Source organism: Oncorhynchus mykiss, chromosome 4 (assembly GCF_057628025.1).
Source record: "Oncorhynchus mykiss isolate SJ-2025 chromosome 4, ASM5762802v1, whole genome shotgun sequence".
Taxonomy (NCBI): Eukaryota; Metazoa; Chordata; class Actinopteri; order Salmoniformes; family Salmonidae; genus Oncorhynchus; species Oncorhynchus mykiss.
In genome coordinates, this window is record NC_143025.1 from 42,961,005 (window position 1) to 42,980,680 (window position 19,676).

At 41.7% G+C, this 19,676-nt stretch overlaps 1 protein-coding gene across 4 annotated transcripts in view; it reads left to right on the forward strand.

Annotated features, from left to right (window-relative positions):
• The first annotated feature begins 633 nt into the window (after nucleotides 1–633).
• Nucleotides 634–19,676, forward strand: part of kifap3a (kinesin associated protein 3a) — a 52,759-nt gene continuing 33,716 nt past the window's right edge. For 3 of the 4 annotated variants that reach the window (XM_090232072.1, XM_090232073.1, XM_090232074.1), the window contains exons 1-2: nucleotides 14,219–14,344; nucleotides 14,567–14,745. In XM_090232072.1, coding sequence (XP_090088198.1) covers nucleotides 14,620–14,745 — 126 coding nt within the window. In that variant the 5' untranslated portion in view covers nucleotides 14,219–14,344; nucleotides 14,567–14,619. Of the gene's footprint in view, nucleotides 681–1,248; nucleotides 1,381–2,317; nucleotides 2,461–12,131; nucleotides 12,185–12,342; nucleotides 12,485–13,266; nucleotides 13,367–13,848; nucleotides 13,974–14,218; nucleotides 14,345–14,566; nucleotides 14,746–19,676 lie in introns of those variants that run through there. The other variant, XM_090232075.1, reaches the window with a different exon arrangement.

Sequence of the window (19,676 nt, forward strand, 5' to 3'; positions counted from 1 at the left end):
TGTGACCTCAGTGACCTGAACCTTCTGTTGGGACGTCCATCATGTTAGCTACGCTACTTAAAAAAGATGTCCGACCAATCAAACACAGCCTTGAACTTAATAAAAAAGGATTCAAATAGATCACCAGCTGGTTACAAAGGAAATGGTCTACAAATGGAAGATGTTTCCTTAGAATAAAGGAAAAACACTAAATTTCACTGATTATAAAAACTGAACAAATCAGATCCAACAAAAGTGTGAAATTGAAGAATCCATTAACTGACTATCCATTTCCTGCATGAGGTCCCTGGCTGGAACAACATATGTGGACATTGGACAATGGATAACATACAGTATCTGATAAACCCAATCAACGGATAAACAAACCTGAAGTCACCCACCTGTAACTGTATCCCTTTCCAGCTGTACATGTTCTCCTCCAGACCTACAGATGGCGATAAGTTGCTCTCTTGTCCGCATTTCAACGTTCTATGCTTTTTCTCAAATGTTCTGCTTTGCATGCTGGGATGACAGTCTCACCCTAGCAACACAAAGCAATAACATAAACGATGAGAACTCTACATTTAGCTAACAAATCTATTCGTTCTGTTGAAATTACTGTGAAAGAACATTTTATATGAGTGTTCCGTTATTTCCGAAATGGAAAAATTGCAAGCGGAAGATGCACGGTATTTGAAAAGGTAACGGTTGCAAGCAACTAACTAGAAGCTAACGTTAGCTAGCCAAGGGCGTATTCATTACGCCTATTCTGTAGCGAAACGTTTCTTAAACGGAACGGAAAAAGGGGAGGGGCCTACCGGTCATGGCAAGTAGGGATGCAGCTTTTGTTAAATTAACTCAATTAAATTTTTTGGGGGACATATTAGCTAATTCTAACCCTTTTCCTAACCGGCTACGTTATTATCGTAAACCTGATGTGTAAGTCAAATCTGACAGAAGCTGAATCCCTTCTAGCCATTGCTGCACCTACCTACATTTTTCCAATAGAAACTCTTGTTTTTGTTGAAAATGCAACTGTTTGGAATAATAAGTACACCCAAACTATGGCTAGCAATCAGCTGTTATTGAAATTTAACAACGTGACAATTGTCTTAAAATTATATAAAAAAATACATCTATTTAAGTATAGGCTTCAAGCTTACTGTCTAGCTAACAATTTAGTGGTTGAAACTAAATGTTGTAAATCAAAACCGGTTTATCATCCGGTTTTCCTTCATGTGACACTTGGCCATTTATCTAATTCCATAGGAAAGTGAAAGGGGGGAGTTTGGATGTCCACCCGACAGAGAAAGCCCTCATCGTTCAGTATGAGTTGGAGGCAACTATCCTCGGTGAGATGGGAGACCCGATGGTTGGGGAACGCAAGGAGTGTCAGAAAATGTAAGCATGGGTCTAGCTACACACATGCCTGATGTTTGCTTAAACATCAGACTGTAACCATGGGTACCCCATGGCTATTCAGTATGAAAGAGTCTGCCCAAAAAAGAAGCAAGAGTCACTACAAGCCAGAATGTTGAATTTACACTTTACTGGTTTTCTGTGTTGTTGGCCGTTTTGACGGTCGGAGATGGAGATAGGGTATCCACAATAAATTGTTGTTTACCCATTTTTTTTGTGTTGCTTTTTGCGGTGCTGGTAGGTTCTGTCACTTGTATTTTCAATTACTCAACGGATTGCTCATGATGCAATATATGTAAACAATAGCCGAATGTAACCGAACATAGTCGGCCAAATCACGTTTCTTCACAATCAGCTGGAAGTGTTGGTCAGCTGATTGCCTCGGACAATGTTCGGGCTGTGGTTTGGTTAGGCTTGGCCCTATTGAGCAAATGTTTGTCACGTGCGAAAAACCAATATACAGACCAGTGTACTGAAGGTCGGGTTGATAACACTTCCCTGTGGATATTTTGTCTCAGATTAGCTCTGACATAGGGCCAAAATCGTCAGACAACAGGTAGAGCAAGTTGAAATGAAGTTTGTTCAACATTCTGACTTGTAACAGGACTGTTCAGGAATGCTGAGCCTACATGTTCGAGACGAGAGTAAGTATTTCACTCTTGGATTCTAAAAGAGGCTAACCTAATGTAATTTAATGTTACTAAGCTACTAGGAATGAGATTATTGTTGTTTTTCAGTCACTCACCTGAAAAGGGGTGCTTTTATACCATTTTACATGTTCACCACTAAGTAGGGTCCCAGGGGAAAAACAGACCAAAACTATCGTTCCTTCCCCGTCACATTGAAGAGTTATTGGAACTAGCAATGTTTCTTAGAAAATGTCTCAAAATTATGTTGCATGTGTATTTTCTATTTACAGCATCCGCCTAAAAAGCTTGAACGCCAACACGGACATTGCCACCCTAGCTCGGAAGGTGGTGGAAGAATGCAGGCTCATTCATCCATCTAAACTACCCGAGGTGGAGCAATTGCTCTTCTACCTGCTGAACCGCAAGAAGTCAGGTAATGGTTCCATCATGGTAATGCCTGGCCCTGCAAGATGGTGCCGACAGACATAAGCTGTGTTCGAATACCCATACTAATACTACATACTTAATGAGTACATACTACATACTTTTAGTTAATTTTAGTATACTGTAAACAAACAGTATCCTTTCAGTTGACCATATTGGCGCTATGCCTGTCTACTGGAAGTTGATTCTGTAGATTTTGGCCTCTAGATGGCAGCAGTGTATGTGCAAAGATTTAGACTGATCCAATGAACCATTGCATATCTGTTCAAAATGTTGTATCAAGACTGCCCAAATGTGCCTAATTTAGACATATCTGATATGGGCAGAAAGCTTATGTCCTGGGATTTTTTCTTGTTACTTATAACCTCATGCTAATCACATTAGCCTACGTTAGCTCAACCGTCCCGTGGGGGGGACACCAATCCCGTAGAGGTTTTAAAGCAATTCATTTTGTATCCGGTCTCGTCGGACTTCAACTGCGTATTTTCCGCAATTTTCTTCAAATCTGAAAACATTGTGAAGCCACGCCCATTTCCTGAAGAATTTCATTATGGTCCCTAAAAGTGTCCACAGCGTGTATAACTTCGTATTTTGCAAATTTAGTTATTTCTTACATTATTTGCTCAGAATATTTCTTGCATTATTACCTACAGCTGAAAATAACTTTGGGATATTAGATGGCTGTCACTCAATTTTACTTTCCTGAATTGGATCCTTTGTTTGAACTCCTGCTGGTGACTTTAATAAAGGAAATCTGAGGAAAACGCTACCAACTTTCTATCAACACATCTCCTGTGCACATAGAGAACTCTGGACCATTGCTTCTCCCCCTTCCGGGACAGTTACAAGGCCTTCCCCTGCCCTCTTCGGCAAATTAGGACCAGCTAAACACCTTTTCCCCATCAAAATTGCATGGCCTGCGTCTCAATCCACTGCCTCCACCTATGTCGGCCTTCTGCATCTGCGGTGTAAAGCGGCAGAGCTACAGCGCTGTTTGTCAGACCAGGAGACATCCTGAAAATCAGTCTGACCTCGCTATGGAAAGGGGAGACTCTCACGAACATGATGGTGTTCTCTGTTTTGTTCTACGACCCCCACAAGTGTCATGGGACTCATCTGAAGTTAACCCCGTACCAGTTTTAAAAAATTTATGGAAGGATGGAAGTAGTTTTGTGCCCCCAAAAAAGGGGTGAAATATGTGTTAATATCTCCTAGATATAGGACATACACTTCACAACCTTAATATTTATTATGCATTTTTGGACTGTCTGTTTTGCCATTTCTGATTGTGTTATTCAATTAGTTTCTATGGGCTATAGCAGACCAAATTCCAAGCTGCGCCCTCAGAGCATGTGCAGACCAGTTGGCTGGAGTGTTTACGGACATATCCGATCTCTCACTATCCCAGTCTGTTGTCCCCTTTTGCTTTAAGATGTCCACCATTGTTCCTGTATCCAAGAAAGCGAAGGTAACTGAATGAAATGACTATCTCCCTGTAGCACTCACTTCTGTCATCATGAAGTGCTTTGATAGGCAACAACAACATAGACCCACTACAATTTGCATACCTCCCCAACAGACCCACGGAAGACTCAATTGCCATTGCACTGCACACTGCCCTATCCCATCTGGACAAGAGGAATAAGTATGTAAGAATGCTGTTCATCGATGAAAGCTCAACAACATATTGCCCTCCAAGCTCATCGCTAAGCTCGGGGCCCTGGGTCTGAACCCCGCCCTGTGCAACTGGGTCCTGGACTTCCTGACGGGCTGACACCAGGTGGTGAAGGTAGTCAACAACACCTCCACCATGCTGATCCTCAACACAGGGGCCACATAAGGGCATGTGCTCAACCCCCTCTTGTACTCCCTGTTCACCCATGACTGCGTGGCCAAACACGTCTCCAACTCAATCATCAAGTTTGCTGACGACACGACAGTGGTAGGCCTGATTACCAACAAAAACAAGACAGCCTACAGGGAGGAGGTGAGGGGCCCTGGCAGAGTGGTGCCAGGAAAACAACCTCTCTCTTAATTGTCAACAAAACAAAGCTTCAAGTTTCTTGACGTGTATATCAATGAATACCACTCCAGAGGGTGGCGCATTCAGCCCAAGGCATCACCAGGGGCACACTGCCTGGCCCCCAGGACATCTACAGCATCTGGTGTCACAGAAAGGCCAAGTAGATCAAGGACCTCAGCCACCCGAGCCACTGCCTGTTCACCCCGCTACCATATAGAAGGCGGAGACCGCACAGATGCATCAAAGCTGGGACCGAGAGACTGAAAAACAGCTTTTATCTCCAAGCCATCAAACTGTAAATAACAATTTGTTCTTTACTGACTTGCCTATTTGAATAAAATAAATAGGATCTATAATATTCTGGCGGACGTCTCTCTCTAATAGTGTCTCAGAGGTAGTGTAGCCGGTGCTACCAGCACTTCACCACTTCATGGTGAAACAAAGTACTTTTGTGGAGACTGAGGAGGTGGTTGTCCCGGACTGGTGCTCTCAGGAAGTTGAGCCTCATTGGTCTCAGGTTGTTTGTCCAACTGCAGCTCTGGTGAACGTTCCAATGTCCTGTCCTGCTCGTTTAAGCATTGATCCAAGTCAACAGATGGAACTGGAATTTGAGCTCGGATGAGAATCAATCGGCACGAGGAACATTTTCCCTAGGAAGGGTCCAGTGTAGTCCACATGTAGTCGTGTCCATGGTTTTCCTGTCCATTCCCATGTATGTAATGGCACGGTGAGGGGGGTGACTTCCTGTTACTCTGACAATCTGTACACAGGCTAACCTCATTTTCCACATCCTGGTCCATCTTTGGCCACCAGACGTATCTGGATGTGACTGGTGCAACAACTTCAGTAGCATTCCCCGCTACTGAGATAACTACTCTTGAATCCCACAGAACACACTCATCTCAAACACTCAAAGCCAAGCGGCGAGCGTAGTAAGGCATGATCTGAGGCTCTGTCACTGTAGCGCATCCTTTCAGGATAAATTCATGCACTTGTGATAGCGTCACATCTTTTGAAGTCCATTGCCTGATTTTGTGCTGTGTTCACCGGTGCATCATCCAACACATTGATCATCAAGACTTGGTCCTTTTCTCCTTCCTGAGTCGATGATTTCTGGAACGGTAGCATACTCAGAGCATCAGCATTCTCATGGTATCTACCTGGCTTCTGTACTCGATGGCCCTGGGCCACACAGCCCAACGTTGAACTCTTGGAGAGACCATTTGTGGTACTGGCTTTTGTTCATGGAACAGAGAGATCAGAGGCTTCTGGTCGGTCACAATAGTGAATGTTACCCCGTATAAGTACTTGTGGAATCTCTGTATTCCGAATATGATAGCCAGCTGAGAGTACTTTTTGTCCGCTGGCAACAACATGGCATATGGAACTGATCTTGGCCAATAGAATCTGGGAGCAGCATCTGGAGCAACATGAATGGTAGCTTGGACCCCTTTCAATGTCCCTAGCGCTTTGAAAAAACAGTCATGCTTTGAAAGCACCTGCTGCAGTGTCAATGTCTCTGTGGTGACATGTTTGATTTCATCCCAGTTCAATTTTATTTCCTCCAACCACCATCTCCCTATTAAGCTGGGGCCAGTACCTTCCGCTATTAAGAGAGGCAGACTTTTATTTTGTCCTTGATATTCCACCTGAACATCAGCAACTCCAATCCCAGTTTTTTTCCCCCTCCCCTGTGTACGTTTTGAGTTTAATGGGGATGTTCTTTCTGTTTGTCAACTTCACCTTTTTTCCACTTCTCATTGAATTGGGAACCGTTCATCAGTGTGACGCTACATCCTGTGTCTATTTCAAACGGCACCTTAAATCCATTTGTTCCCATTTCCACAATAAAAGGCTTCACCTTTTTCATATTCGCCCCCTGTACACTGTACTTTGAGAGCGCTTGCTTTCTGCGTCTGCGCAATCACTTTCTATTACTTAATTTGAGCGGTAGTTAGAGCTTCGCTATTCTGTTTTCTTCTGTTCATTTTATTTTCTGTAGCCCGTAGCGTTTTCTAATTGTGGCACGCCCTCGCAATGTGTCATATTAGCCAACATGCATAAAACTTTTAATGTTTGAATTTACATTCAAACGCTTTGTGTTTGCCTTTGCAACTATAACATTCTCTATTAACCCGGAGGGGCTGCCCCGCGGCTTTCCCTTCTTTGAAACTCTGCGAGCTCAGAGCTGCTCTCTTTTACTGTATGGCATGCAGTTGCACCCCTTGCCTGCAAATCCAATGCATTTCTATTCACGGACTCCATGGCCTGAGCCAGTTTGAGTGTATTCTCAAACATGAGATTAGGCTCTGATAACAAGCATATTTGTATCCTGTCGTCAGTAATCCCACACACCAGCTTAATTATAATATAATAAACACACAGAAATACAGGCCTTAGGTTATTAATATGGTCAAATCCGGAAACTATAATTTCGAAAACAAAACGTTTATTCTCTCAGTGAAATAGGGAACCGGGTGTCATCCCTAACTGGGTGTCATCCCTCAGTCTAAATATTGCTGTTACCTTGCACAACCTTCAATGTTATGTCATAATTATGTAAAATTCTGGCAAATTAATTACGGTCTTGTTTAGGAAGAAATGGTCTTCAAACAGTTTGCAACGAGCCAGGCGGCCCAAACTGCTGCATATACCCTGACTGCTTGCACAGAACGCAAGAGTAGTGACACAATTTCCCTATTTATATTGCCTGCTAACATGAATTTCTTTTAACTAAATATGGAGGTTTAAAAAAATATACTTGTGTATTTATTTTAAGAAAGGCATTGATGTTTATGGTTAGGTACATTGGTGCAACAACAGTGCTTTTTCGTGAATGTGCTTGTTAAATCATCACCCGTTTTGGCGAAGTAGGCTGTGATTCGATGATAAATTAACAGGCACCGCAATGATTATTTGCCCCGCAGGACAAGCTAGTTAAACTAATAATATTATCAACCATGTGTAGTTAACTAGTGATTATGTTAAGAGTTGTTTTTATCAGATACATTTAATGTTAGCTAGCAACTTACCTCGGCTCATTGCTGCACTCGCGTAACAGGTGGTCAGCCTGCCACGCAGTCTCCCCGTGGAGTGCAATGTAATCGCCGATTGTTATGAAACTTGAAATCGGCCCTAATTAATCAGCCATGCTGGTCGACCTCAGGTAGGAATATTGCAAAAAATATGATCAATGGCTCATTTGAGAGAAGACAACCTCCCGGCCCGTATTGACATCTGACATACAGTACCAGTCAAAGGTTTGGACACACCTACTCATTTTATTTTTTTTATTTTTTTTAAACTATTTTCTACATTGTAGAATAATAGTGAAGACATCAAAACCTATGAAATAACACGTATGGAATCATAAAGTAACTAAAAAGTGTTAAATAAATCAAAATATGTTTTATATAAGAGATTCTTCAAAGTAGCCGCCCTTTGCCTTGAGAGCTTTGCACACTCTTAGCATTCTCTCAACCAGGTTCACCTGTAACACTTGAAGTCTTGAAGGAGTTCCTACATATGCTTAGCACTTGTTGGCTTCTTTTCCTTCACTCTGCGGTCCAACTCATCCCAAACCATCTCAGTGGGCTTGAGGCCGGATGATTGTGGAGGTCAGGTCATCTGATGCAGCACTCCTTCACTCTCCTTCTTGGTCAAATAGCCCTTACACAGCCTGTAGGTGTGTTGTGTCATTTTCCTGTTGAAAAACAAATGATATGCCATCCCATCTCATTTGCGCTTAGAGGGACTATCGCCCCAGAATGTTGTGGTAGCCATGCTGGTTAAGTGTGCATTGAATTCTAAACAAGTCACTGACAGTGTCACCAGCAAAGCACCCCCATACCATCACACCTCCTCCTCCATGCTTCACGGTGGGGACCATACATGTGGAGATCATCCGTTCACCTATTCTGCGTCTCACACAGACATGGCGGTTGGGACCAAAAATCTCATTCTTTGCAGCAATTCGACCATTAAGGCCTGATTCACGCCGTGTCATCTGAACAGTTGATGTTTACATGTGTCTCTTACTTGAACTCTGAAGCATTTATTTGGGCTGCAATTTCTGAGGCTGTTAACTCTAATGAACGTATCCTCTGCAGCAGAGGTAACTCTGGGTCTTCCTTTCCTGTGGTGGTCCTCATGAGAGCCAGTTTCATCATTGCGCTTGATGTTGAAGTGCAGTCCCAAAAACCAAAGTTATTGACATTTTCCGGATTGACTGACCTTCATGTCTTAAAGTAATGGTGGACTCTCTTTTCTCTTTGCTTATTTGAGCTGTTTTTGCCATAATATGGACTTGGTCTTTTACCAAATAGAGCTATCTTGTATATATCAAATATTTTATTTGTCACGTGCCGAATACAACAGGTGTAGAATTACAGTGAAATGCTTACTCACAAGCCCTTAACCAACAATTCTGTAAGAAGTTTTAAGAACAAAAAAAAGTTTTGTAAAAAATTTGAAATAAAAGTTACATAATTAAACATCAGCAGTAAAATAACAATAGCGAGGCTACATACAGTTGAAGTCGGAAGTTTACATACACCTTAGCCAAATACATTTAAACTCAGTTTTTCACAATTCCCGACCATTAAATCCTAGTAACAATTCCCTGTCTTGGGTGAGTTAGGATCACCACTTTATTTTAAGAATGTGAAATGTCAAAATAATAGTAGAGTGATTCATTTTAACTTTAATTTCTTTCATCAAATTCACAGTGGGTCAGAAGTTTACATGCTACCAAATACAAATGTAGTGTTTTGCCTTTAAATTGTTCAACTTGGGTCAAATGTTCGAGTAGCCTTCCACAAGCTTCCCACAATAAGTTGGGTGAATTTTGGTCCATTCCTCCTGACAGAGATGGTGTAACTGAGTCAGATTTGTAGGCCTCCTTGCTTGCACATGTTTTTTCAGTTCTGCACACACATTTTCTACAGGATTGAGGTCAGGGTTTTGTGATGGCCACTCCAATACCTTGACTTTGTTGTCCTTAAGCCTTTTTGCCACAACTTTGGAAGTGTGCTTTGGATCATTGTCCATTTGGAAGACCCATTTGCGACCAAGCTTTGACTTCCTGACTGATGTCTTGAGATGTTGCTTCAATACATCCACATAATTTTCCTTTCCTCGTGATGCCATCTATTTTGTGAAGTGCACCAGTCCCTCCTGCAGCCAAACACCTGATTCCTCCAGCATCTTCACAAGGTCTTTTGCTATTGTTCTGGGATTGATTTGCACTTTTTGTACCAAAGTACATTTAACTTTAGGAGACCAAACGTGTCTTTTTCCTGAGCGGTATGACAGCTGCATGGTCCCATGGTGTTTATACTTGCATACTATTGTTGGTACAGATGAACGTGTCGTTTGGAAATTGCTCCCTTGGATGAACCAGACTTGTGGAGATCTGCAATTTGTTTTGAGGTCTTGGCTGATTTCTTTTGATTTTCCCATGATGTCAAGCAAAGAGGCACTGCGTTTGAAGGTAGGCCTTGAAATACATCCACAGGTACACCTCCAATTTACTCAAATTATGTCAATTAGGCTATCAGAAGCTTCTAAAGCTGTGACATACTTTTCTGGAATTTTCCAAGCTGTTTAAAGGCACAGTCAACTTAGTGTATGTAAACTTCTGATCCACTGGAATTGTGATACAGTGAAATAACCTGTCTGTAAACAATTGTTGGAAAAATGACTTGTCATGCACAAAGTAGATGTCCCAACCGACTTGCCAAAACTATAGTTTGTTAACAAGACATTTGTGGAGTGGTTGAAAAAATTTTTTTAATGACTCCAACCTAAGTGTATGTAAACTTCCGACTTCAACTGTACAGGAGGCACTGGTAGAGTCGATGTGCGGGGGCACTGGTTAGTCGAGGACCGGTTAGTATACCACCTAGGGCTGTGCGGTATACCGGTATTGATGCAGGGACTGGTTTGGGTTTTATTTCTATACAGGGATTTGAATGTTTGGTTTGTTAAATGTGATACGACATGTGTAAAGTCTGTTTTTATAGTTTACTTCGCTACTTGAGTCATATCTTTCCGCTCTTTCTCTCTGTGCCACTTTCCACACAGATCTAGCCACGCCCCCTGTCACTCAAGGAGCGCATTTGATGTTCCTCAACCAGGATACACTTGCCTTCAGTCTGCATGATCAATGCAGCACATGCAACAATGTTGATGACAATAATGCTGTTTTAATATAAATCCACTAGCGTTCTATAATGACACTATTAGTTTTTGTTTCTTACATCAGCAAACAGCTAGCTTGCAAGTTACCCTAAATCTTGAGATGCTAGTTGTTAGCCGCTAATGCTAAGAGCATTATGTACTGAGTAAGAGCAAACATAGCCAGCTAATACAGCCTGATAATACCAGTGATGGTGTAGACCTAAATCAGCATGTTGTTTGAGCAACAGGATCTTCTAAATCAAAGAGGAATATGCAAAGCAAGAATGTTAGCTACATGAACTTGCTAAAAGAGAACAAAGTAACCAAAGCTTATAGGGTCCCCTAGGAAACACTTATCAACACTTTAGTTCCTACCCTGTCACAATAACTCCTCCCTGGCATTTTAATTCGTTGTCATCTCAAACTACACTGTATTCAAAGTGCCCACTGTTATATTCTAACTGTAGAATTAGAATAGTCAATCTATTTCCATGATTCCAACAGTTTTGCTCTTATTCGCAAGTCAAATTGAAATTGCAACATTTGTCCTAGATTATTTGCCCATATCGTGCAGCCCTACGTGGCAGTGTGGAAATGATCTCAATTGAACAGTGGTGTAAAGTACTTAAGTAAAAATACTTTCAAGTGCTACTTATGTCAATTTTTTTTGGTATCTGTACTTTACTATTTTTTTTATTTTTGACTACTTTTACTTCACTACATTCCAAAAGAAAATACTGTACTTTTTACAACATACATTTTTCCTGACACCTAAAAATACTTGTTACATAATACATTTTTTGCAGGACAGGAAAATGGTCCGTTTCACGCACTTGTCAAGAGAACATCACTGGTAATCTACTGCCTCTGATCTGGAGGACTCACTAAACACATGCCTTGTTTGTAAATTATGTCTGAGTGTTGGAGTGTGCCCCTGGCTAGCCATAAATAAAATAAAATAAAAAAAGAAGAAAATTGTGCTATCTGGTTTTTTACTTTTGATACTTAAGTATATTTAAAACCAAATACTTTTAGACTTTTACTCAAGTATTTTACTGCATTCCATGTGACTACCTCATGAAGCTGGTTGAGAGAATGCCATGAGTTTGCACAGCTGTCAAGGCAGAGGGTGGCCACTTTGAATAATCTCAAATGTAAAATATATTTAACATTTTTTGTTTGTTTGTTTCTACATGATTCCATGTGTTATTTCATAGTTTTGATGTCTTCCCTATTATTCTACAATGTGGAAAATAGTAAAAAATAAAGAAAAACCCTTGAATGAGTAGGTGTGGGAGACTGTTGGAATCCGTGCAGTATAGAAACATAAGCATTTCGCTGCACCTGCGATATCGGCAAAATACAGTATGTGGACTTGACCAATAAAAGTTGATTCATTGTGTAAATACACCTTTATCATGCTTACTAGTGCACAAGCTGTCCTGTCCTCCTCACAGACAAACGAGAGAAACACCCGCCGAGAGACCTCGCACCATTTGAGGGGATGGAGGTAAGCAGAGCATCTTCAAAATTGTGTACATGTCTGACTGTGTGTCTGTTCGTGTCCAAGTCTGTTTCTGTGTGTTTTGTAGCATGATTATCACTGTGTTATGTCTGTATGATTTTAACCCTCGCCATTCCTCACCTATAGTATATCTCTGTTCTCAGCTGGATGAGGAGGCCAACATCAACAGGATAGATCACTATGTGGAGCTGCTGTATGAGGACATCCCAGAGAAGGTCAGGGGTGCCACCCTCATCCTCCACCTCGCCCGCAACCCAGACAACCTGGAAGAGCTCCTGCAGAATGGTATGTTCCTTCCCCATCTGTCACAATGCTACGTTCCAGAGAATGCTACGTTCATGCTATGTTCATCTTCTCTGTTCTGCTGGGTGTTTAAAAGCTGTACAGGCCAGGCTAGACAAACTCTATTATCATTGGTTGATATAATCCACAGACTCTCTCACCAGCCCATCCCGTTCATAAGAAAACACAGCCTAGCACTAGTCCTTCCTATTCCCCTCCCTGACGACAGAGCTGTTTTCTCTCACAACAGCACAGGGTCCTCATCCATTACAGCTGTCAAATGATGCCATGGCTTCATTTTGTAACTGTCACTATGCATCACAGGCTCACTTTGTCTGTCGTAAAGGATCACATGGTCAGACGGTGATAACGGTAGAACGTGCATGTGAACCATGAGACCTCAGGTCAGTGAGGAAAGTGGAGATGGCCAGGGGAAATGGAACCATGTGATATGTATCTTTACAATGAAGATAACCCATAGCTCAAGCCATGGGAGCCTGGAACCCTTTACATTCCCCCAGATTCTTTACCTTAAACTCCCACCCCAAGCTGACTGTCATCTCCATGCTAGACTCTTTCCACTACCTGCCCACCTCCACCCCAAACATACTTCAAATAATCCCCTTCCTTTTCCTCAATCACTCCCCTTGCCCCCCCCCCACACACACACACACACATCATATATAAATATATAATCTATCACTTTCCTCACTCTCTCTCTCTTCTCACCTCCCCACCTCTCTCTTGCTTTCTCTCTGACCTGTGTGGTGTCTGCTGCTCATCAGAGACGGCCCTGGGAGCCCTGGCCAGAGTTCTGAGGGAGGACTGGAAACAGAGCGTTGACCTGGCAACCACCATCATCTACGTCTTCTTTTGCTTCTCCAGGTATACAACTCCCTCTCTCACTCGCCAGAACCTCTTTTGTTTTCATGTTCTGCTCTCTCTCATTCTGACAGCAATCACACAACTATGACAACATATGACAAAACCTTACTTTTGAGGAAACACTAATTACCCTTGATAGAATTGGAAATAAAATACTTATCGAGCAATTTGAGTTGTGAGAGAATCTACGTAGTTCTGAAAACTGATAGTCCTTGGCCCCGCTCCGTGGCAGAGCTGTTTTGGTTTTGAAATGATTTGGTTTGTGTCTGGCTGATTATGAGTAGGAGATGAGAGATACTGTTTTACTCAATCTTTCTTGTCCTTTTTTTTGCAGTTGACTTTTGGACTAAGCTCTCAGCTGATAGGATCATTTCAATCTGAGCACCCGACTGTGCTACAAAAATAGGTGTTGCATAACGATGAACGAAATGCACTTTTGAATAAGTGGAAGCCTTGTAAACCTTTTCTCTACCCTTCCCCAGTTTCTCCCAGTTCCATGGGCAGGTGACTCACTATAAGATCGGAGCCCTCTGTATGAACATAATTGAACACGAGCTGAAGAGGTACGACCTCTGGCAGGACGAACTGCAGAAGAAAGCGGCAGCCTATATCCTTCAGCTGAAGTCAAAGGTCACCTAAATTATGTTACATACCTTGCTGCTTGATTTTATTTTATTTTATTTTATTAGGATCCCCATTAGCCGACGCCAATGGCGACAGCTAGTCTTACTGGGGTCCGACACATAACGGAAACAACATAGACAGAGGGTCAATGCCTCAGGATTCCTTCTGCCCTCAGTGCCGACTGACTATAAAACACGACTATATAGTGAGTTCATTGGTTCAATACAGCAACACTCCTTCCTTGACTGATATCACGTGACAATGACCATAAGAACCAGAATGTGAAGAAGGAGCATGAGAAAGCCTTCAAGAAGTACCAAGGTCTACTGATCAAGCAGGAGCAGCTTCTACAAGGTACAGTAACTGTGTAGCACACTACCATGTCTAGCAGAGGGGTAGTGATGTTTGTTACAGACAGCACTATTAGTGCTTGATAATGCAGTGATGTAATTACATATTACATATTACATATTACATATTACAGTATTACCAACTACATTGGTTATTACATAGTAATATCAAGTTGGATCACTATTTGATTCTACAGTCCCCCCTCGTCTCCCTATTGCTTTGCAGTAGCTCTGCACCTGTTGTTGAACCTTGCTGAGGACACGCGCACGGAGCTGAAGATGAGGAACAAGAACATCGTCCACACCCTGGTGAAGACCCTGGACCGGGAAGACGAGGAGCTGCTGGTGCTGGTGGTCTCCTTCCTCAAGAAGCTCAGTATCTTCCTGGAGAATAAGAATGATATGGTGAGAGAGGGAAAGATGGAGGGAGAGGGCCAGAGAAGAGGGAGGGATATAGGGAGAGGGGTACAGGAGCTGGTGGTCTCCTTCCTCAAGAATCTCAGCATCTTCCTGGAGAACAAGAAGGACATGGTGAGTGATGGAGTGAGAGGGGAAGAGGGAGGGAGGGATGGATGGAGAGGAATTGCAACAAGGTGAGGAAAATACAGTGAGCTCAAGAGTATTGGGACAGTGACCCCTTTTTTGTTGTTTTGGCTCTACCCTAGCACTTCAGTTAAAGTGCAGACTGTCAGCTTTAATTTCAGGGTATTTTCATCCAAATCCCAGAAATGTTCCATAGGCACAAAAAGCTTATTTCTCTAAAATGTTGTGCGCAATTTTTTTTTTACATCCCTGTTAGTGAGCTTTTCTCCTTTGCCAAGATACTTCATCCTCCTGAAAGGTGTGGCATATCATTAAGCTGATTAAACAGCATGATCATTATACAGGTATGCCTTGTGTTGGGAACAATAAAAGGCTACTCTGAAATGTGCAGTTTTGTCACACAACACAATGCCACAGATGTCTCAAGTTGAGGGAGCGTGAATTGGCATGCTAACTGCAGGAATGTCCACCAGAGAATGTTGCCAGAGAATTTCATGATAATTTCTCTGCCATAACCGCCTTTAACGTAATTTTCGAAAATTTGGCAGTACGTACAACCGCAGACCACATGTAATGACGCCAGCCCAGGACCACCACATCCGGCTTCTTCACCTGCGGGATCGTTTGAGACTAGCCACTCGGACAGCTGATGAAACTGTGGGTTTGCACAACTGGAGAATTTCTGCACAAACTGTCAGAAAACGTCTCAGGGAAGCTCATCTGCATTCTCGTCGTCCTCACCAGTGTCTTGACCTGAGTTCTACATCGTAACTGACTTCAGTGGCCAAATGCTCACCTTCGATGGCTACTGGCACGCTAGAGTAGTGTGCTCTTCCCAGATGAATCCCGGTTTCAACTGTACAGGGAAGATGGCAGAAGTGGGTGAGCGGTTTGCTGATGTCAATGTTTTGAACAGAGGGCCCCATGGTGGGGTTAGGGTATGGGCAGGCATAAGTTACGGACAACAAACAGAATTGCATTTTATCGATTGCAGTTTGAATGCACAGAGATACCGTGACAAGATCCTGAGGCCCATTGTCGTGCCATTCATCCGCCGCCATCACCTCATGTTTCAGCATGATAATTCACGGCCCAGTGTCACAAAGATCTGTACACAATTCCTGTAAGCTGAAAATGTCCTAGTTCTTCCTTGGCCTGCATACTCACCAAACATGTCACCCATTGATCATGTTTGGAATGTTTTGGATCCACTTGTATGACGGTATGTTCCAGTTCCTGCCAATATCTTGCAACTTCCCACTTCCTGCCAATATCCAGCAACTTCCCACAGCCATTGAAGAGGAATGGGACAACATTCCACATGTCACAAACAACAGCCTTATCAACTCTTTGCGAAGGAGATGTGTCGCTCTGCATGAGGCAAATAGTGGTCACACCAGAAACTGACTGGTTTTCTGATCCACATATATATAAACACACACACACACACACACACACACACAGTGGGGCAAAAAAAGTATTTAGTCAGCCACCAATTGTGCAAGTTCTCCCACTTAAAAAGATGAGAGAGGCCTGTAATTTTCATCATAGGTACACTTCAACTATGACGGACAAAATGAGAAAAGAAAATCCAGAAAATCACTGTAGGATTTTTTATGAATTTATTTGTAAATTATGGTGGAAAATAGGTATTTGGTCAGCCTACAAACAAGCAAGATTTCTGGCTCTCACAGACCTGTAACTTCTTCTTTAAGAGGCTCCTCTGTCCTCCACTCGTTACCTGTATTAATGGCACCTGTTTGAACTTGTTATCAGTATAAAAGACACCTGTCCAAAACCTCAAACAGTCACACTCCAAACTCCATTATGGCCAAGACCAAAGAGCTGTCAAAGGACACCAGAAACAAAATTGTAGACCTGCACCAGGCTGGGAAGACTGAATCTGCAATAGGTAAGCAGCTTGGTTTGAAGAAATCAACTGTGGGAGCAATTATTAGGAAATGGAAGACATACAAGACCACTGATAATCTTCCTCAATCTGGCTCTCCACACAAGATCTCACCCTGTGGGGTCAAAATGATCACAAGAACGGTGAGCAAAAATCCCAGAAGCACACGGGGGGGACCTAGTGAATGACCTGCAGAGAGCTGGGACCAAAGTAACACAGCCTACCATCAGCAAGGGCATTGAAGATGAAACATGGCTGGGTCTTTCAGCATGACAATGATCCCAAACACACCGCCCGGGCAACGAAGGAGTGGCTTCGTAAGAAGCATTTCAAGGTTCTGGAGTGGCCTAGCTAGTCTCCAGATCTCAACCCCATAGAAAATCTTTAGAGGGAGTTGAAAGTCCGTGTTGCCCAGCAACAGCACCAAAACATCACTGCTCTGGAGGAGATCTGCATGGAGGAATGGGCCAAAATACCAGCAACAGTGTGTGAAAACCTTGTGAAGACTTACAGAAAACGTTTGACCTCTGTCATTGCCAACAAAGGGTATATAACAAAGTATTGAGAAACTTTTGTTATTGACAATTCTTATTTTCCACCATAATTTGCAAATAAATTCATTAAAAATCCTAAAATGTGATTTTCGGGATTTCTTTTCTTATTTTGTCTGTCATAGTTGAAGTGTACCTATGATGAAAATTACAGGCCTCTCTCATCTTTTTAAGTGGGAGTACTTGCACAATTGGTGGCTGACTAAATACTTTTTTGCCCCACTGTAAATGTTTTTTATTATTCTTATCTGTGACCCGCAGATGCATATCTGTATTCCGTCATGTGAAATCCATAGATTATTAGGGCCTAATGAATTTATTTCAATTGACTGATTTCTTTGTATGAACTATAACTCAGTCCAATTTTTTGAAATTGTTGCATGTTGCGTTTTATATTTTTGTTCAGTGTACCTAGTCCCCCCATTGTAGGGGACCAACAGTATTGGGACAAGTTTACTTATGTGCATTAAAGTAGTCAAATGTTTGGTATTTTATCCAATATTCCTTGCACACAATGATTACATTGGCGGCAGGGTAGTCTAGTGGTTAGAGCTTTGGACTAGTAACCGAAAGGTTGCAAGTTCTAATCCCTGAGCTGACAAGGTACAAATCTGACAGGCAGTTAACCCACTGTTTCTAGGCCCTCATTGAAAATAAGAATTTGTTCTTAACTGACTTGACTTTTACCTTAAATAAAGGTAAAATAAATAAAAAATAAATAACATCAAGCTTGTTGGATGCATTTGTTGCTTGTTTTGGTTGTGTTTCAGATTATTTTGTGCCCAATAGAAATGAATGGTAAAAATGCATTGTGTCATTTTGGAGTCATTTTTATTGTAAATATCATACCCCCTCCCCAAAATGCTAACCTCCCCTGTTGTAATGGTGAGAGGTTAGCATGTCTTGGTGTGATATTTGTGCATCTCACATTATTATTATTATTATTATTATTATTATTATTATTATTATTAACGATTAATTCAGGACTATCCATAGTCATGGTAGCATCCACATTAATGTAGAAGTGTTTAGAAACATATTACATTCTTATTTACAATAAAAGTGACTACATTATTTACCATTCATTTCTATTGTGCACCAAATAATCAAACGCAACCAAAACAAACAGGAAATGCTTCCAGAAAGTTTGTAGTCACAAACTTGATGTGATCATTGCGTGCTAGGAATATAGGACCAAATAAAGTTTGGACTGCTTTAATACACATATAGTGCATTCGGAAAGTATTCAGACCCCTTCCCTTTTTCCACATTTTGTTACGTTACAGCCTTATTCTAAAATGGATACAATTACATTTTTCCCTCATCAATTTATCCACAATACCCGATAATGTACATTTTTGCAAATGTATGAAAAATTAAAAAACAGAAATAAGAACCTGTGAATTATCATGCTGAAACATGAGGTGATGGCGGCGGATGAATGGCACGACAATGGGCCTCAGGATCTTGTCACGGTATCTCTGTGCATTCAAACTGCAATCGATAAAATGCAATTCTGTTTGTTGTCCGTAACTTATGCCTGCCCATACCCTGTTTTTGCTACGTCATTATGGGGTATTGTGTGTAGATTGATTGAGGGGGGAAAACGATTTAATCAATTTTAGAATAAGGCTGTAACATAACAAAATGTGGAAAAAGTCAAGGGATCTTGATACTTTCTGAATGCACTGTAAGTGTATTAGTCCCAATTGTACAAAGAGTGCTGTTTTTTCATATGGATGAAAATACCTTCAATGTAAAGCTGACAGTCTGCACTTTAACCTCAGTCATTGAATCATTTCAAATCTACAGTGCCGGAGTACAGAGGAAAAAACAACAAATGTATCGCTGTCCCAATACTTTTGAAGCTCACTGTACATACAAAGTCTCAGGTCCTCTGATTTACTGTAGATTGAGAATGTATAATAATTATATTATTTTGTGGTACTTGTTAAAGATTTGTACTAGTGTACATTTAGTTAGTTACTTTTGATGCCTTCTAGTACAGTTGTAGGACTTCAGTGATCGTTGCTTTTACTTCCCTGTCTTACTGCAGTCCCACCTGGATCCAATCTCAGCCAGTTTGTGTGCCTTTTTATTAAAGCCAGACTGAGATAGGAACAGTTTTTTTCTTTGTTTCCTTTTAGTGTATATTTGACTCTGATAAAATAACCCTTCGGGGTTCTTGCCCATTGTCTACATGAGTCCAGCAGAACAGAAGAGTAGTGCTCTCATCATGTTATTCACAGTGTATCACTTTATCTCAGGGGAAGGTTTTAGTTGCAGGCTGATTAGCTACAAAAAGATAATTGGTTAGCGATTTGTCATCCATT